Consider the following 20,282-nt stretch of genomic DNA (forward strand, 5'->3'; position numbering starts at 1 on the left):
GCTCCCATTTTTCATAAGATGAACTCAAAGATCTAAAACATTTTCTAAATACACAAAATAACCATTTCTCTCAAATATTGTTCACAAATCTGAAAAAATCTGTGATAGTGAGCACTTCTCCTTTGCCGAGATAATCCATCCCACCTCACAGGTGTGGCATATCAAGATGCTGATTAGACAGCATGATTATTGCACAGGTGTGCCTTAGAATGGCCACAATAAAAGGCCACTCTGAAACGTGCAGTTTTGCTTTATTGGGGGGGTCTGGGGGGGTCCGAAAACCAGTCAGTATCTGGTATGAGGGGTAGGGTTAGGGTTAGGGTTAGGGTAATGTTGTGAATCGAGTGGCCCATGGTGGTGGTGGGGTTATGGTATGGGCAGGCGTATGTTATGGACGACGAACACAGGCCATGGACGGAAGACTTTTTTGATAACGATTTCGGTTAGTTTCCGTTATCGTTCTCGTGTGGCTGCAGCCTTATTCCGGTGTGAACGCGATCTGCTCTTTAGTTCCATGGGGGAACTAAGTGCTGGGAACTAAGTATGGCAAAGTACTTGGTGTGCAAGCGGCTAATGGTGCTCCAGGAGGAGATTCAGGTGATAAGGTGGGGGGGGGGGGGGGGGGGGGGGGGGGGGGGGGTTACCTTGGTTGCTGATTGGAAAACATCGTTATGACATCATAAAGTGGCCAAAATCTGATCAGCTGATTTTCAGACAGGTTTTAATATAAATGGATCAGGATAAAAAGTGAGCTCATCTTTTTTCCTGAAACTTTCAGGATCTCTTTACACAGAGGGGACACATGTTTATGTATAAAAGACATGAAAACGTGGATTTTGCATAATAGGTGACCTTTAAGATGGCGCGCAAAAATCAACTTCCGGTGAGAGCGAGGAAATTATGAATAAGTGACTGGAGATCGACCCATCGACTACCATGAGTATTGTTTCAATCATTGGATAGAAATGACATGGTAGTCCCCAAGACTTCAAAATTGACCCACAATTCATCAAAATTAGCTGACCGGGAGTACAAATATGACCACCTTTTTAGTTAAAACTGCCATTTTGTATGTGAGCACATACAATGCCAATGTTCTCCATTATTCATTTTTTACAGTAGCATAACATTGTGTAAGTTATCAATACAATCATTTATTATTGGAGCTTGGTGAAGAAACACTGTGGGAAAGCAAGCTATTCACATTTTACTAAAGCATCAGATGACACCTTCAGCCAGAGCAGCATGAGACAATATCCTTCTGTACTTCTGAACATAGGCCTATGTTGTAGCTTGCTTTCGCACAGTGTTTCTTCACCAAGCTTTTCTACTAGGCCTTTTTCTGCAAAAGAAAACCCTAAATCAGTATTTGTACATCAGCCTTCATTTTCGGGCCCTGCAATCATTTTCCTTTTTATTTTTTACAGTTTTTTAAATGCGACAAAAATCAGCAGTATTCGTGACAGAGGGTGTTTCTCAATGTCGAGGAAAGCTGCTCCAGAGCCACTATTTCAAGGATACAACGTCATCGAGTCCTGCCGAAGGACTGTTCCAATGTCCAGGATACTTGGAATTCTACCGAGGCCGGCATACTTCGTTGCGGGAAATTTCGAGGCTGCACATGTGTAGACTCTGCGGTCTTAAAATCCCCACAATGCTTTGCGCATGGACCAATTTCCCAAATCTTTGGTGGAAAATGTAAGGCGGGACCTCTCATATGACGCACACACTTGCTAGCCTGTTCCATTATGCTTGCCTCGCTTCTGAAGGAACTCACTCAGAGGTACATGTGCTACCAAGCAAGCCTCCTCGACATTGAGAAACACCCAGAGAAGTGAGATTAGACTGTGAAAGGATGGCGGAAGACTGGAGTCTGGCGGAAGACTGGTGTGGTTGTCAAGGCGACCGCTAACGTGGTGCATTGCTAAAAGAAACTAGCTCATTTAGCAAGGCTCGATGAGAAAACACCATACTAACTGTCAGGAAACAACTTAATCTGTCACTTTACCAGTGCTAACCCACACACGCAGGGCCGCCCCTCCCTACAGGCCAATCACGCAGGCTGCAAGGGGCCTCGCCTTGCGCAGGGGGCCCCGACCAGAGGGCCTCAGCTGCTGTGCGCAGTTATCCGCTCAGTTCTCCGCGCACACCCCGCGAGAGTGAGAGGTGACAAGGGGAGCACGTCTGTAACCCAACACCGTTGCAATGAATCGACATCTGACCAATCACGGCTTTGATACGGCCACTAGTGCAGGTGAAGAGATGTCGGTGAAAAGACAGTTTCAGTCCGGCGCAAGCAAGAGGGAAAAAAAAAAAACATGAAGAAACTAGAGCATCACTCGAAGGTGGGTTATTGTGTGAGTCAAATGTACAACTTGCGAATGTTGTATAAGTCAAATTGCCATTTGCCATATTAAAACATCAGCTGCAATTCACGACATGAAGAAGGCAGTCTCTGCAGAGCATATAGGCTAATGGAGATGCAGTTATTTCCAGCATTCTTTATTTACCATTCATTCAAGTATGTTATGCCTTTTATCTGCTAATGTACAGGAGGAAGAGTGATACACTGTCTGTCTAGTTGGCTTACATAACAGTTAAAGTTTACAGCCTAAAAAACATGGAGCATTTTTCCCCCTTTTATTCATTTTTATGTGAATTTGCACATTTCATGGTGACGCTCAGCCTCTCCCCTTAACTCCTAACAGTCATCATCATGTCAACCACAACACAGAGAAATACTGATAGAAATGTGTGTTTAGTTGTTGATACATTGCTGACAGAGGGAACTACGTTTGAATACAGATTTAAGAAATATCAGTTTTAGCATAAGCATGTTTTGTCTTGACTATATTACAACTATATTATAATAAAATAATATAGTATTTATATTATTGAATTGATGATTATTATTATTAGTAGAGTTTATTTGCATTAATTATATTTTAATCTTTTTGAGGCTAGTATTTGGCAGGAAATGCAGACGTATTCACCTGTAAACGCATACTGAACGACATACATGCACATTTACCTCACTGTATAACAAAGTAACTGTGTTGATAATGATAATAAACAGGAATTATATTTGCAAAGTAGCCTACTTTGTTTCCCAAAAAAAAGTTCACTCCTGTCGGTTGGGGAGGCTCATCTCACAATGTCGCTTGGGACCCCAAGTTGGTCAGGGGCGGCCCTGCACACAGGCCACACAGTAGACAGCTTGAAGTGTACTAGCTTTTGAGACAGCGTACATGCCTGATTGCCTGTGTGTAGTTAGCCTATATGCTAACGTGTGTCAGTTTAATGCAGGGGTGGGGAACCTCCGGCCTCCGGGCCGTATACGGCCCGCGAGACCATTTCGTACGGGCCTCGAGGTAATTTATAAACACACGCAAAAAAGAAAAGAAATCTAGACCGCAGAATAATTAGAGCGCCTATTTTTCCTGGCCAAGGTCAGTGTCCTTGAACACAACACGAGCCTAACGTGTCATCACGTGGTATATGTCTCGTCTGACAGGGGTGTAGTTCTAACCGAGAGCACCAGAACGAAGCTCCGGGCCGGGACTTCACAAATTGCAATACCCATAAGGAGCTGTACACTTGCCGCAGTTTTTGCGTGGCTGTGTCTTTAGTTGAAAGCCCAGTGGCGATCTGTTCATCTGTCATTCTGATCATACAGTCAATAACTTTGTTGTTATTAGCATCTGGTTAGCTAGCTATGCTAACGAATATAAGAAGCTTTTTCTACAACCAGTGAGGTAAAGGCACATCTTTATATGATCATTATAGTTATAAAACAATAAGAGAATAAAGTAAACAGGTATAAAATACTATATGACAGTAAAAAAAAGTTATTATTAAACAAGAATACAGTTTTAAAGGAGAGTGATTTGTAAAATATCCATAAAGAAAAAAATCTGCTTACAGTTTTGTTTCATATGGGTGTTGAGAAATGTATCCATAGATCTATTAATTGTATTCTCAAAGTGCACCAGATTGATGCTTTTAACTTCAACATTAAAAAAAAATCTTCCTGGTGGTGCATGCCCCCAAACCCCCCTAGATGAGGTTAGACCCCCCCCCCCCCCCCCACTTAAATTGGATATGAAACTAAATACATTTGCACACATCTTGTGTCCATATATTTCTGTTATGATGGTCATGCCACGGTGCATGCATGCGCGGGTCTTGGTCAAATATCTGGTTTAAGAGGTTGCTTTTTCTTTGCACAGCATGAAAGAAAGGCAAATCAATGGGCTGTGATTTTACTTTTTTAAGCAGACGTTGACTTCAATAATTTGTACGGCCCTTGAAGGATGTTGTAAAAATTGAAATGGCCCTTGAGAAGAAAAAGGTTCCCCACCCCTGGTTTAATGGAACACAAGAGAGAAGCTGCATGCTGAATGATGCATTCACTGTCGGATAACATGCAGGTAACTACTAATGTAGCCGGACTGGGGCAACGAGTGTCAGTAATAACATGTCAAAGCTTACTAACGTTAGTTTACGTTAGCTGACTTAAATTGGTGACAGTCAGGGCACGTTTATCAGCCACGTGACCTAATTGTAAAGTGGTGTTTACTAATAAGGCAGTAGCCTATGTCATAGTGTTAGCTGCCTGACAGTTCATTCATAGCATTCAGGAATGGATGCATCCATGCGGATGTATTCAACTACGGTCATAATTTAGTTTTGAAATCTTTAAATAAATGCTTTCATATAAAATAATTGATGGAACAAAATCTATAAAGGCACATTAGAGAGTTTCTTTTTTACTGTAAGCATTAAACGCGGGGCTTTCCTCTGCTAGCAGGCAGTGTGCATCGGACTGCTGTCATTAGAAGGCTGTGGCCAGTTAGCAGAGTAGCAGCCGACCTGAGAGTCCCTGCCATGGTAAATGAAAGCGAGACAAAGCTGCAGGAGACAATGCTGCTTCTGATCTTTGCTTTTTAAATTACACATTTCGCTTCCAGAAACCTATCCCCCTCCGTCTCTTCCATCTCCTCTGTCTCCGTATCACTATTAACCTTCCATCGCATTCCGTGCATGTTGGAGACAGCCCCCATACCCCTCCCCTCCCCCAAATGACACTACGGCTGGCTGTACCTGAGCCCGAGCAGCCTGCAGCGGGCTGATGCAGAGCTGCAGCATTGTTACAGCCGCTCAGCTGCACTGATGCCCGGCAGCAGCACCGTGAGGAGCCCGGCTTTGGACACCGGAGCTTACCTTGCTTTGGCCGATCTGTCGTAGCCCCATCCCGTCCCAGCCCCGAGATCTCCGAAACCTGCAGCGGGGTAATTCCTCTCCATGAAAGAAAGGCTGGATGAAGATGGGCAGATAGTGAGGGGGAGGGGAGGGAGGAATGTGTTCTCTTCTCTGCGCTCGCTTCTGTTTATTTCTCCGCTTCACGAGCCTGCAGACTAGGAGGAATGGAGGGAGAAGAAGGGATGGGGGGGGGTCACAGCAGCCAGGAGCACCTCCTCCCTCCTCTCCCCATATATCTCACTGTCTATTGTCTTCGGTGCTCAGCTTATGAGTCGTAGAACAGATGCTCTGCGTTCTTAAGCAGCTTTAATAAGAGAAGCAGTTACACATCCAGCCGGCAGCTGCGCACACACACACACACACAAGCTACTTTCGATCATTTTGTTCACAAGACGCCATTTTTTTTAAGAAATGACTGGGCTGGCGTTCATCCTCTCACACACACACACACACACACACACACACACACACACACACACACACACACAGCAGTATTGTGACAGACAGTTAAAATGCAGACTGGTGAAGGAGCTCAGTGGTATTGCTTGAATAGCGTGCTGTGGAACAGCGTGTGAAGGAGGATGCTGACATCCTGCTCTTTGGGTGTATCTGCACATGGACCTCACCTGTCTGTTTCGGCCTGACAACACTTGCAAAAAGACTGGAGGCATGTGTAATTGTTGTTTAATTTATTACATAAAACATGCTCAGTTTTCTTGGAAAAAACAATTCTCCCTATGAAAAGATTCTCGTCTTTTGTTGCTTCGTTTAGAAATACCTTACAAACACAACACAGTTTGGTGTACAGTGAAACCACAAAAATGAACCGCACCCAAGTGTAGTATACGCTTTGTTCATCATTCTGTCAGTAGCGTCCTTTCGGTCCTAACTTTACTTATAAATACAGTAAGTAGTTGACTCAAACCCCCGGTGCCCACCACAGCTCCAGCAGAGGCTCAGACCGCTCTCTCTCCGTCCCCGGGATCAGCGGGTTCTGAGGGCGCGCCCCTGTCAGAGAGAGGAAACATTTGTGAGAGGGCTCACACAGCAGCGTGTTGGAACAAGACAGAGCTGAAGCATACTGTGGACCACTTACGGCCCGTCCACACAGCGGCGTGCGTTGACGCTTCACCATTCACTTTGAATGGGGTGACGTCACTTTTCGCCGAACTGCATTGTGGGAAGCGACGCGGAGCGTTGCTGGCGTGGCTCGCTGCAAAAGTTGAGCAATGTTCAACTTTTGAAGCCTCGGCAGAAGCGTCAGACAATCAAATCATATGCCAGTACAAGCTCTAGCCAATCAAACCGCTGCTTGTGTGTCAGGGGCGGGAGATTCATGTGATTGGTTGTTGGTCGAGTTTCAGACACGCACGCCGCTGTGTGGACGGGCCGTGAGAGCTCCAACAGACTTAAAGTAAAAGTGTAGACGATGTTGGATGATCAGAATGGTAAGCGGGCCAGGTTTTTGCGGTATTAGGATATGGGAAAAACTATCTTCAATGAAAGATGTATTTTTTTAACATACAGTACATTTTGGAGATAATGTAGGTTTGTCATTAGGAGATTTCTTTCCAGCTTCACCTGTATGCTTTTATGGTGTTTGGCTGGATCTTGGACCACCACACAGGCCTGATCCATGAAAGATGCATGTCCATTCTGTAGCATCCCTTACCCTGAATAAGGTGGTGGGGGGGGCATCATGTTGCCCAATGCGGATCAGAGCCTCATTGTAGCTGGGTAAACCTGGGACCATGATCCCAGCCAGAGGCACGGTCTCTGGGGCCGGACGGCCGTCTGCTGCCATCCTCACTGGAGCTCTGCACAGAGGAAACACACACACTCAGTTACCGTCACGCTGAGTGCTTGTGCTAGAGAGTGAGGTCAAACATTAGGATCTCTCCTGTTGTTAGGGGGTTTGACTCATTATTACTGTCTGTCTGTTTAAGTTATTTTACTATGCTTTGAGATGATCCCTGATAATGTTGTGTTTTGTCTTTTTACTTCAGTCAGTTATTTTTTACAGACTAAGAGATTTGTTGGCCAGGCACCAGGAAGGACATTGATTGATAAATGTATTAATGCAGGATGTTATTAGGTTGCATATACCATTTTACATTGTAATACATAGAATAGAATACAATCAAAGATCAAGATTATTATCTTCACAAGAAATAATAGCCGGACATTTCTTTTGCAGTTAAACTTAGAGGTTTCCTTAGGAGAACAATCATATTTACTTTTTGTCCCATGACTCCCTCCTAACAGAAGGTTTAAAAGATTTTTTTTCAGAAGCTGCTATATGGCAAGTGACCTTCCTGTAGTACCTCGAGCCTGCAATCAACATTCAAATATTTGGCACTCATTTTTGACCAGCAGATCTCAGGTTTTGGACATTCTTGAGTCATGCTAGTTAGAAGGTCACGGGGTCCGGGTAACTGAACCCAGACATATCATTAGAAGAGGATCCTTCAGATACCACATCCGTTAGGAGAGTTAAAATGTTATGGCCTGAGACAAAGTGCTGGTTGGAAGGCCTGAGGGACCAGGGGTTACATTGGGATTTGATATGTGGGGGGGCTCTGTGTGGAGGTATATACGCAAAATACTTGTACGTGCTTGTATTGGTCTGGCGTACTAGAATAGTTTTAAATATGTATGTGAAAATCTCAGTTCATTTGTAGGGCTGCGCGATTATGGCCAAAAGTTTGCTGTATATCTCACGGTAAACAATTTGACCATCACCACATTCTGTGATATTATGAGCGATCATAACTCAGCTTTATGCACACGCATACATTTAGCATGGTTTAAGAAATGGGCTCCGTGTTACAGGACGGGTCTGGTGGTTCTGCAGCACCGCCGCAGACTCTGCACGGAGGATTAGCGGAGTCCGGCGGCGGGGGGCTGCAGCTCCTGATCGAAGCAGAGACACACGCTCACTAAGCCAACAAACTATAGCCAGTCACAGAGTTCTGCTATTTTAAAGTATCGACCATAAATATAGTCTCTGTCAAGAACGAGAAGTTTTAACATATATGTAAATACAACTATATATATATATATATATAGTTTTTGGAAAACCTATGACAAATGTGCGAGGGCGATGACGTCAGATCGTCCTATGTGCCGGGCCCAATTTAACCCCTGTGAGGGACTACAGTTATAATTGTATTCACTTTAATATAAGTTAGCTGGATAAAAGCGCGCCTGTGTGAATGTTCACATCAGGGTGAACTTCTGGGGCTGACCTTCGTCCTCTTTTGTTCTTGGCTTTGTAGCAGTAGATGCCCAGCACAGTGGCAAAAACAGCAGACACCAGGACGGCCAGGATCCCGGCCACCAGCCCTGACACATCCACTCTGGGAGCATTCGCTGCAAAGACAAACACCACTAACATCACACCATTGCTTCATATTAACCTCTCATACCATCAGTCAGCTCTGAGTTAGGGAATGAGAATGTGAGGTCATCAACGTGAACTCGTCCATCTTTGGAGGATAGTGGCGACCTGCCTCCTGAACCTGTACAGCGAGCGGAGTGGCCATAACTTTTCACTTTAACGTTTTAAACATGGTCAGTAAGTTATGTTGTGTCTCAGGCTTTAACAGCCACTCCTATGACCTAAGAACAAAACAAAGACCATGGGATTACATTGTATTCTTCTAAACTAACAGGTAGACGAGGGAGACGTAGAAACCTCAGCAAGAGACACTGAATGTGTTGAACTAGAGGACCACAAATCACTACACTGGGAACGTGATTTAAAACAGTCGCAGTATGACATTAATTATGCATGATAAACTGATGTTTTGTTAGCATAGAATCAGCTGTCTTACCTCTGTCCGGATGACTCAATAGTTGTCATTAAACCTGTATTTGTGAATGTCCTGTACACCGCCATTTGTGAACTTGACATTGGCCATCACATTTTTATTTTTTTTAATTACCTAGGTAATAGACACTTACTCTAAACACCAGAGAGGACCGACATCAGAGACACTGTTCATGCTTCTCTTAATTCATACGGGCATGTGTTATTCATTAACCCCTCTTTTGTGGTTATTTTTCTTTACTTGCTTGTAACGCGCTTTGAACACTAGGAAAAGCACTTTATAAATAACATGTATTATTATGATAAAAAAAAATTATATAACGCTCACTCTGTTCCTGCCCAGAGCTTCTCTTTGTAATGGCATATATATTTTGAGCATACTATTAATTTTGATGCAAACTGCTGACAGATCCCGGGAACACTGATATTGACGGCTGCTGCCGTTGATAGACGCTATCCTCCAAAGATAGCCTTGATGCCCCCAGCGGCTCCCATTCCCTATTGCAGAAGTTTGTTCCCGATTTGTACAAAAGTATTTTAGGTGAAAAACCAAACCAATCACTTCCTGAAACAATCTGTCTATTCCTCGGTTCAGTTGGGAGTGAGTGGTCATTTGCAAACTATATCTTATCCGATTAAATTCAGAGCTCATTGGTTCAGATGGGAACGTGTGGCAGTGTTTGTGTTCAGTTAGTGGGACACTGTAGATGAAGCACCAAGCATTAATATCATTCACAGCTTGTCATGATCTGTCTGTGTTTTATTTTGTATTGTCAAGATCTGTCTTTGTTTTCCCGTTTTACTTTGAAAGGTGTTCAGCCCCTGTCTCATGTCTGCATTTGCTTCCTGTCTGTGTTTTCCCTCCTGTCTGATTGTGTTCACCTGTTGCCTAAATGACCAAAGATACACTCTAATAATGTGTTGCCGCATTCAATTGTACCCCCAAATAAAAATGGGGGATTTAAAACAGGCACTGTGACCAAATCGGGAACTTAGCAGATATAATAAGTAACATTAGCTATACAGAAATTATACTAATCATAATTGTAATTATAACAACACGTGTTGATATGCATGTATTTTGAACAAGAAAACACAACATTGAATGAATGAAGACAAATTCCAAGCGTTCAACTACAATCATGAAAATCATTAATCTTTTAAGAAATTACCTTGGCTGTCGACATAGCTCTTCCAAAATATTCCCTAAAATTGGAGAGGAAAGAAACATTATTAGTTATTGTTTGATTAAAGCAAAAGTGGGTTATGTACGGAGCCCTGGAGGGTTCATAGACAGAAAAATAAATAAAACGAGGCCACATTTTATTAATTTGTGCGCATAATATACTCTCTCGTTCGCACAAGATAATTTCTCATTCGCACGAGAAAGTTACCGGTGCGCTAAGTCGGACGTGGAGCACACAGGAGACAACCGTTTCATTGCAGACTGTTATGTGTATGTGGAGAAATGGCAGTGCATACATTATTTGAGATATATTTCAAACTCTGACTTCATTTTAGAGACATTTCGGCCAGGGGTGTAGAGCTATTTGTTTAAGCACCGGATCTGCAAAACCAACCCAGTCTCACAAAAAAGTGTGTAAGAACTACGTTGGTCCACAACTTGGGACGTAGTATTTCTACAAAAATGCCTCTGAAATTGTAAGATCCCTACGTTTTTTTTCACCATTCATTCCAATGGCTATGTCACGTGATCTTTACATTTTTCCCTGCAGAAAAAAAAAAACATGGTCGAACTTCGTTTTATTCTTGGTGTAAAATGCCTATTTTAAGGTTAGTTTGGCCATTAAAATGCGTTTTGATGTCATTTGATGCGAGAAATATGAGTTGTTATTTCAGATTATGTGTGCAGTGGATGTACATGATCTTTAGTTTGCTAGTTATTACGAAGATTACTTCAGGAAATTGTGTCTATACAACGTTTTCATTGTTACCAAGGTGGTTGCTAGGGACGCTGCTATCGATATTATTTCTGTTATGTTGTGTAACTGTTTAATGGTGTTATCTTTATTGCTACCCCGTTCCCCGTCAATTTATAGTGTTGGTGCACAGCGCAAACGTATTAGTTTAACAAAATCCGCATCTAAAATTGTGGCACAGATACGTCCCAAGTTGTGGACTAACGTAGTTATTACACGTTTTTTTGTGAGACTGGGTTGGCAAAACAGGAGAGTCTGTGAACCAGTCTGCCTTGATCTATGAATTCATGTCCGTGACTCTCACAGTATCGCTATCTGCGCGCAGAGAGCTGTGTCTTTTACTCGCCGCCTTCACTGTGTTTACCTTCATTAGAACAGCTGAATAAAGATCGAGGCTGCTACGTTTATAACCCCACACACACACACAGCATAAACAGCATGTAAACAGCATTCCCACTATATGTTATTCTGCGGACAAAAAGTTTATTATTCTGCCAACTTATTTTGCCGCGCTTCTTCTCCCGCATTGAACATCGCAGAAACTCCGTTCAAACATCAAAACGTTCAGCTCGGTCGGGAATCGATGGCTATTACTTTTCTCATTCATAACTTTCATAATTCCAGAGATACATCCCATAATACATCACATTTGTAACCATTGAAGTAAATGGAGAAATTCTTCAGACTTGAACAATCTTCATGCGACTTCAACTGCTAACTGTTCATTCATACTTTCACTCAGAAACCTCATTCCAACTTCCGTTATATTTTCCGTTGATAAAGATAATTCTGGAGGAGTATTGGGACGCCTGATTGGATGGCTGTCAGTGTTTAAACTTGGTGACCACTCTGAAATACGATATGATGCGATGCGATATACTTTATTGTCCCCATAAGGAACTTTGTTCTGGACTCCGTCCTGCAGTTCCACAAACACAATACACAGACAATGACAATGGCAATGACAATGACAATGGCATGGGCGGACTGGGACTGAAAATCAGCCCGGGACTCTAGACCGGCCCACTTCGGTACCGCAAGTAAATACCGCTAGTTAATTGTCGACGGGGGAGGGGGGTGGTGCTAGTGACTTATCCGACCGGCCCACCTCGGTACCGCAAATAAATACCGCTAGTAAATTGTCGACGGGGGAGGGGGGTGGTGCTAGTGACTTTTCCGATCCGGCCCACATCATCCGACCAGCCCACTTCAGTACCGGCCCATCAGGATTCGTCCCGAACGTCCCGATGGCCAGTTCGCCTCTGGACAATGGCGACCTATTGCACAACCCTCATGGCCAACATTTAAAAGTATATAATATCACATGTGAGTGTTGAGCAGCTCAATGGACAGACAGAGGCAGGAAGGACTGCTTATAGCGGTTCAGCCTGCTCTTGGGAACCCTGCATCTTCTACCAGAAGGGAGGAGCTGGAGTTCTGGGTGGAGAATGTGGGGGTATGTTTTTTAACCCCCATAACTTTCAGAGCAGTCTTCACCAGGCTAGCGATCTGTGACTTCAACTGGACTGTCAAGTTACCATGCCAATACAAATACAATGCAAAATAGCAAATGTAACAATGTACTGATAATAACTACAGCCATGCCTTTAGTCATTAGGCATGCCTTTAACTAAAGCCCCCCACCCCCTGATGTCTGCTCTGTCCCCTCTCCTGTAAGCAGTGTAGGTGTACAGAGACAGGGCCTTCCGGAGCATTACCGTCTGGGTGTCGTCCTCAAACACCTCCCTGGCCTCCTCATAGCTGCACTGCTCCTCCACACACTCCCGCTCCAGATTGTCAGACACCACTATCTCAAAGTCCCAGCTGTTATAGAGCAGAGAGCGGGACAGGAAGGAGGACGCGGCCTGGCCGTCCAGCAGCACTGCTGCAGGACACAGGACACAGGACAGTCATATCAGTGAGGAGACATTTTTAAACTCTGGAGTGCTCTCACCTTTTAATGATCTACTGAGACCACAGACTCACAGACTCACAAGGTCGCTAGAGAAAACCAATATGATACTACAGGATTATAATTTGTGTTATGTTCATCACTTTAATGTTAAATCTAGTAAATGAGATGCTCATTTATGTTTTTGATGTATATATATATATATATATATATATATATATATATCTCTATATATATATATATATACGGCTGTGACGCTTGTAAGTTTCACCAATAGAGTTATATCTTAACCCTTTCATAATATATAGATTATTTGTTGATCATACTTTGTAATATAAATAACAATCTTAATCTTGAGAGTAAAGCTGTCAGCTAAATGTGATGAAATAAAAAGTATAATATTTGCATTTGAATTGTAGAGGAGAATAATGAAAAAGGAGATACTCGAGTAAAGTCTCTTTAAAATGTAAAAACAGTACAGAACAGTACAGTACTAGGCGAAGGTGCTGTTCAACAATGCACACATATTACAAGTGCCCAGTTTTATATATGAGATACAAACGTCATAATGGTGTTTTTTCTTTTGGTGGGTGCAGTGTGTCTGAGAGGAGGGTTCACCTGGAGCCGGTCTGGAGAGCACGGAGCAGCAGGTCAGCTGAAGCAGGGCCAGCAGGGTCAGCCCGGGGGGCCACCCCCCCCCCACAGCGGCCCTCACAGCTGCCATCACAGCGCTACACTGCAGGAAGTGAGCAGAAGAGCCTCAGCCGTAATGGATCCACGCCTGTTCAGACAAGCCAGTCACCTCCTCCTCCTCACTATGTGAGTGTCTCTTAAAGCTTCCAGGAAGAAAACAGCACTAACTCTTTCAGATTCACAAAGACATGGAGGTAAACTTCTTCGTGCTGTGTTTCAGTTGAAACCGTAGTGAGATGTGCTGTTTTCCCAGAGGAACGTCACATTACAAACCTGTTGGACAGCATACCAGCTGGAGGGAGGAACCTCCACAAACCTGTTTCACTGTCCACACACTGCCTGTTTACTCACTTGTTTGGCCCACCAGTTACAATATAGCAGGAACAATGAAGAGCAGCTGATTTGAAAAAACAAACTCAGAGACGGCAGTGCAGAACCTCTGTATAGTTTAAATCTCCTAACAATGTTGTCCATTTTAGACAGAGGCTTATTATATTTACAGCCCTTAATAACATCCATTTTCTGGGCTCAATTACATTACATGTTACTTGTTAGACGCTTTTATCCAAAGCGACTTACATACTCAATACTGTAGGCAATCCCCACAGGAGCAATTTAGGGTGAAGTGTCTCAGGGACACAACGACATGCTGACTGCAGTGGGGTTTGAACAACAACGCACTAGTCCACTGCGCCACAGCCTCCCAATATGTGTCTTGGCCGTTTTCGTTGTGATCGCTAAATTCCCCTTGTTTATAATAATCACCGGTCTTTCAGCAGGATACTGTAGTGATTCAAGTGTGATTTTAGCAAACGAGTGTTTTTGTTTTGAAATCACTTCCGTGAGTTTGGCCCGGCCCCTCGCTCCAAGGACCATTTGACCATTTAGTAAGGTAAAAAACAAAAAGCAAAAAGGCCTCTCAGACAGTCTTCCGTTTACGTGTTTAATAAAGAAAAACAATTGGATGGTAGATACACGGATGATATCGTTTTATTTTTGAAATTTATTTTATTTTGCTTGACTCAGTTTTTTTTTCTTTTAAACTCATAGTTTTGCTTTATTCTGAGAAAGTGTTGCCTTATCTTTATGATACAAAACTAATCCCATACATTTCGGCATCTTGCCTATCGCAGCTTTGTAAGCTGGTGCCGGGGCTTTTTAGGACGAGGCATCAGAGTGGTCATCCCGTCATGTGTTGTCCGCCAGATACGCCAGGAGTTTCCAGAGGCCTGTACTACAAAGCTGGATTTTGGCTTAGCCGGCTAACTTCAGGGAAAGCTCGGGCTTTCCGGTCCTACGATCTCCATGGTAACTTATGCTGAGTGGCTAACCTGCTCCGGAGCAGGTTAGGTGGCAGGCTAAGAGATCAGCCTATAAAAGCTCCGCCTATCGACCAATGAAATCTCTGTGAAAATGACGTCGGCATTTGTGGATGACACTGTGGAGCTCAGATTGTGAGAGGCGCTCTCAGGCTGGAGAGGATATTTAGGGAAAGAATAAACCCTTTGGCTTTCCCTGAAGAGTATTTGTATGAAAGATACAGGTTCTCGTCAGAAGGGCTGACTTATCTGTGTCAGCTCCTCGAGCCATATATTGCTAATGCCACACATCGGAGTTGTGCCCTTACAGTGCCGCAGACGTATGTATTGCTTTGCGATACTTTGCAACCGGCAGTTTTCTTTATGCCGTGGGGGATGCAGAGAACCTAAGCAAGAATACAGTCTGCAGTGCTATTCATAAGGTCGCACATGCTCTGACAGGGCTCGCACAGACCTTTATTGTGTTTCCTGGCTAGGGGCGGATCTAGAAAAATATTCATGGAGTGGCAAGAGGGTGGCAGGAGAATTTCAGGGGTGGCATCCCCTGGCAGAAGTATATGCTGATTTAATCGCAGTCATATCAATTAATGTTAACTTGGAAAGCCACAATATTGATATTTTAACTGAATAACATAGGTGACATTATTGTGGCACATCAGTAAAGCCTTACATATAAATATATAAGGTGGCAGACATAATTGAATGAATTTTAACTGACCAATAACTGAATGAGTTTGACTCTTAGACCAGCAGGGATACCCAGTGGCGACTGGTCATTAGGGGCAGCCCCACCTAATGTCAGCAGAAAGTATTACAAATAATGATTACAAAAGAATGCAAAGAAATGCAAAAAAAACTGATTTGTCTGTACATTGCTGTTGTAGTCTGTGTTCTTCTAATTAGTGTCTACAGTGTGTGTCTATTGAGCTGTTTAGAGCCATGTGGGACAAAACCCGATCATGCCCTTCTCTCTCACTGTCTAAGTGAATGGTGACTGTAAAAACTACACTGCGCATGCTCAGAGTATTGTCCTATTTAATGTGTGTGGCAAAAAAATAATGACCATAGGGGCACTGAGCTGCCATCCCCACCATACGTCATCTCACATAATTCAGAGCTGATTGGCTGTAAGTGACACATCCTAAAACCCGGAAGTAAGCTGCACAGTTACCCTCCACAAAAAAGCAATGATATTTCTCCATGGGATTTTAGAAAATAGCTGGAAATAAGATCCGTGGGAAAGGTAGCTGTTAGATAAATGCACGTTTTGTTCAGCCGGATAATATCCACATGTCTACCCTACTTTTATAATTTTCTAATCATAAATCTATTAGATGATAGACTTTTGAAACTACAAGAAGATAAGGAGGACTTTTACAAAAAAGTAATAGAGATTTTTGTCCAGAGGGATAGGCAAATGGACTTCATCTTCAAGTCAAGGTAAGACCGCAATTTTATTGAAAATAGGATCTTACTAAGAGAGAACAATTCAATATTTAAATGATAAAATTACCTTTTTTGGGTATCCTTTTGTTGAACTGTCTGTTTAGAATTAATCTAAGCATCAGACAAAAAAAGATTTTGAAAATAATATTATATTTTGATTTAGGTCCAAATATAATATTTGTAAACCTGAAGAGTCAGTGCCAGTGCCTCACCAGCCATGAACCTCACTGCACGTCACTGCAGAAGCTTATATATAGACATCTACGTTTTTTGTGCCCCACCACTTTTGTACATATAAAAACGCCACTGGGGTACCAAATCTATGCAGACTGCTGCAATAAGTATATTAATTAACTGTCTCGTCGATGTTTGTCTAAGTTAATATGATACTATTAACAATCATATTATTCCTATCAGCTGTCAATCACTGTTATGATTCACATATTCAGTGTTATTATTAAATAAACTATATTTTTTGGAGGAGTTAATGATGAATGTTCCACAAGATGCTTGCTCACCCTGCTTCAAATTTGAAAGACAAGTAATTACTATCATATATCAAAACAATCAAAGGAACAGTTCAGCGCCCCACAACTTCATTGCAAACACTTACTACCTTGACTTTACATCAGAAAGAACAAACATTAAAGAAGTGACTAACTGCATCAGTTAGGGTTAAAAAACGTGTATTCAGCTAAAACATATACATCGCTGCAGTTATTATCCAGTGGAAAGTCCATACCAACTGGCCTAGTTAAATCAAAGTGGTTACTTTCTTTTGGCTGGGCAGTGTAGTTTTACACACCGTCTTATTTTACGTTATCAGGACTTGAAACTGTTTTTTGGGGGCAGAGCCCCACAAAGAAAAAATATATATACACACATAAGGTTATCATCTTAACAGTTTTTTTATGCTCATCGAGTCATCCGTGAGCAGAGCATCAAGTTGACATGTCTATTACAGCTGAATGCGGCAATTACCATCTTGTTCAGCAAAACGCCTCACAAACTGAGTAAGATCAACAGCTTTAGTGGGTTTTGATTCAATGCTGAGTACAGCCAAACTTGAAAGTCTCTTCTCTGTCATTGTAGATCGCAAATACCTCATTCCTTCCGTCTGCTTGGATCCGAAATGCTTCTCGTTTTGCGCTGTCAAATGAAATCATATTTCCATGCTCGCGCCAGGGCCGGGGGAGGGGTTACAAGACTTGCGTCTTGTGCTGCATTCACTTGCACTCGGACATTAGAGACTTTCTCTCATTAATTGTCCGATGAGCCACAACTTTTCTTTCAAAACAAAGCTGCCAACTAGAGTGGCAAGGCATTTTTCTGAGGTGGCAGCTGCCACCCCGTTGAACCGCCACTGCCTGGCACATGTCCCACGCAGACGATCAAAGAGGGATTTTACAGCATGGCAGGTATTGATATGTGATTATATATTACAGTGAATGTTGTTCCTATGACGTACACTGTTGTATAATAAATGAAGCCTATTTCATAGGGTTTCCCAGGGTGCTTGGCTGTATCGACTGCACACACATTCCGATCTCTGCGTCCCTGGGAGAAAATGAAGGCGACTATGTCAATCGCAAATTCCTCCACAGCCTCAACATTCAGGTAAATCTTGCACATGCACTAGAACACACATTGAAGTCTGGGTGATTAAAGGAAATCACACATTTAAATCTTCACACAGTACATGTTTCACACTTGGACTATCTTTCTCTATAACATGGACTCATTTCAAATGAACATTGATGCTACACTGACTATGATGCTCTTATTGTGGAAGTAGGCTTGTTAATCCCACATGCTTTTGCAGGCCACCTGTGACCACAGGTGTGTCATTACCAGCCTTGAGGCAAAGTGGCCTGGATCAGTCCATAACTCCAGGATCCATGACTCCAGGATCTTCTCTGAGTCATCACTGTAACTTAACGTCACAGCAGGCATAACAACAGCCGGTGTTTCTCGTGAGTGTTTTCCCCGGGAAACAAACACAATACACACAAATGCAAAAATACACACACACACACACTCGCGAGCTTCCCCCAGACCAGTAATCCAAACGAAAATATCTTCCCTCCATTACTGATTTGATCATTTGCTCCGCTAATAATCAATCAGATCGATCCAGAGAAGAGGAAACTTTGAAGGCCCTTTTCTCAAAATGATGACTCGGTGACAGTCATTATATAATGTGACATATTTCGCTTAATATTTGGAGTACAAAAACAATCCTGATATCATTAGAAAGCTAGGAATCTCCTCTTTCCAACGGTGTATACACTCAAAATGTGTCTTCGGGTCAAAGCGACTGATTTCGATGGAGCAGCAGGTCACTTTGCATTAGGTAAAATAAAGCAGGCAGACATAACAGGAAGAATATGTAAATGTTTACCCAATCAAATAGGACATTGTCGCACCATTCAAATGTATCCATGTAGGCCTAAATTACAACCAATAAAAAAGCTTAGATGTGTTTATTTGTTACGTTTACGTTATTTGTTACATTGTCAGCCGTTAACCTATATCAGGGGTGCCCAACCAGTCGATCGCGATCGACCGGTCGATCGCGGGGAGATTCCCAGTCGATCGCGAGATGTGTCTAAAAATAGAACAACAATATTCTGTTTTATCGTTAATGTCCTATAACATAATCTTCCCGTGCCAGAATAATGCACTTGAACGCACCAAAGCTTTGTGATTGGCCGGCGTGACCCCATGTGTGGGGGCGTGGCTGGTGGGCAGTGGGCACTATTTCGCTCACGTTGTCCGTGTCAACAGGAGTGACAGTCCGCACACACACAAGACCGCAATTATGGCAGAAGCAAAAAAGCCCAAAATATATAATTTTCACTCCGAGTGGGAGGATGATTATTTTTGAATCTGTTCCAATTCAAAGTCCATCTGTCTCATCTGCAATACGAGCGTGGCTTTATCGAAGAAGGGTAATTTAGGAGCGGCATTTCAAAACAGTGCACAAACACTACGAGACGGAATTCCCTCCTAATTCTGCCCTATGCTCCTAAAAGGGGAGGGGCCTGAGAGGACAGCTAAATGCACAGCAGTCCATTTTCACCAGGCCCAACAACAAGAGCAAGGCTGCTACCATAGCATCTTATCGTGTCAGTCACGTTCTTGCGAAACACATGAAGTCTTTCAAAGACGGCGAAGTTGTGAAAGAAGCATTCCTAGAGGCTGCCGACGCGCTTTTTGGGGACAGTAAAAATAACAGAAGCATTTCAACAGGTTTTTGATATAATACAAACTCAAGTTAGATACCGTTATTAATCAGCTGTACATTTTTGTTTGTTTGAACTTATTCATTATAATTATTGGACAAAATGGTATAAGAATGCAAACTTAAATTGATTATAGTCTATTATCAATTCAGGTTAAGAAACTAGTGTTGCTTGCATCCTATTTTAAAGGCATTTATTTTTATACTCGACTAAAATGCAACAAAAAAAGGGTTTGATTCTATTCATTTTGTCTTTTTTATTGCACTTGGCAGCAGATTCCTGTGTAGCTTCAGATCTGAGTTGTCTTATTAGTAAGCCTAATTTTATTGGCAAAGAAAGGGTTCAGCGTCTTTTCTTTTTTTCCTGTGTCATATGTGGCAGCACTGTTCAATGTTTCTTGAAAACATTACCCACTGTAGTATGTGACGTGTGAATAAACTCCAACTCTGTATCAACAACACTGGTGTGTAACTTCAGTTAAATACGTGTATGTGTGTAGATTAGAAAGAGGTAAGATAAAGGATCTGCAGTATTTTATGGAGTATTCATCGTACAAAGGTCAGTTTTATACAAGTAGAAGTGTGTATTCACCTGGTAGTAGGCTGTCAGTAATGGCTACGCCTCTCTATTTGG

The 20,282-nt window shown here is 42.6% G+C and overlaps 2 protein-coding genes and 1 long non-coding RNA gene across 3 annotated transcripts in view; 1 reads left to right on the forward strand and 2 right to left on the reverse strand.

Annotated features, from left to right (window-relative positions):
- The window catches only part of LOC117537125 (proline-rich protein 12-like), a 61,940-nt gene extending 56,221 nt beyond the window's left edge, over positions 1-5,719 (reverse strand). Inside the window, 1 exon segment of the mRNA XM_034202274.1 lies at positions 5,224-5,719. Coding sequence (XP_034058165.1) covers positions 5,224-5,306 — 83 coding nt within the window. The 5' untranslated portion in view covers positions 5,307-5,719.
- A 210-nt stretch (positions 5,720-5,929) lies between these two features.
- On the reverse strand, positions 5,930-17,587 carry prrg2 (proline rich Gla (G-carboxyglutamic acid) 2). Its single transcript, XM_034202275.1, is given in 8 exon segments — positions 5,930-6,270; positions 6,935-6,954; positions 6,956-7,079; positions 8,511-8,634; positions 10,267-10,300; positions 12,753-12,919; positions 13,565-13,682; positions 17,508-17,587. Coding segments are annotated over 8 exon segments (702 nt in total). The 5' UTR covers positions 17,571-17,587; the 3' UTR covers positions 5,930-6,218.
- Positions 17,588-17,742: 155 nt separating this feature from the next.
- On the forward strand, positions 17,743-18,365 carry LOC117537127. The gene is made up of 3 exons (XR_004567676.1): positions 17,743-17,822; positions 17,906-18,021; positions 18,227-18,365. It is a non-coding gene; the product is annotated as an uncharacterized LOC117537127 (long non-coding RNA).
- The last annotated feature ends 1,917 nt before the right edge of the window (positions 18,366-20,282 follow it).

This window comes from Gymnodraco acuticeps, unplaced genomic scaffold (assembly GCF_902827175.1).
Source record: "Gymnodraco acuticeps unplaced genomic scaffold, fGymAcu1.1, whole genome shotgun sequence".
Taxonomy (NCBI): Eukaryota; Metazoa; Chordata; class Actinopteri; order Perciformes; family Bathydraconidae; genus Gymnodraco; species Gymnodraco acuticeps.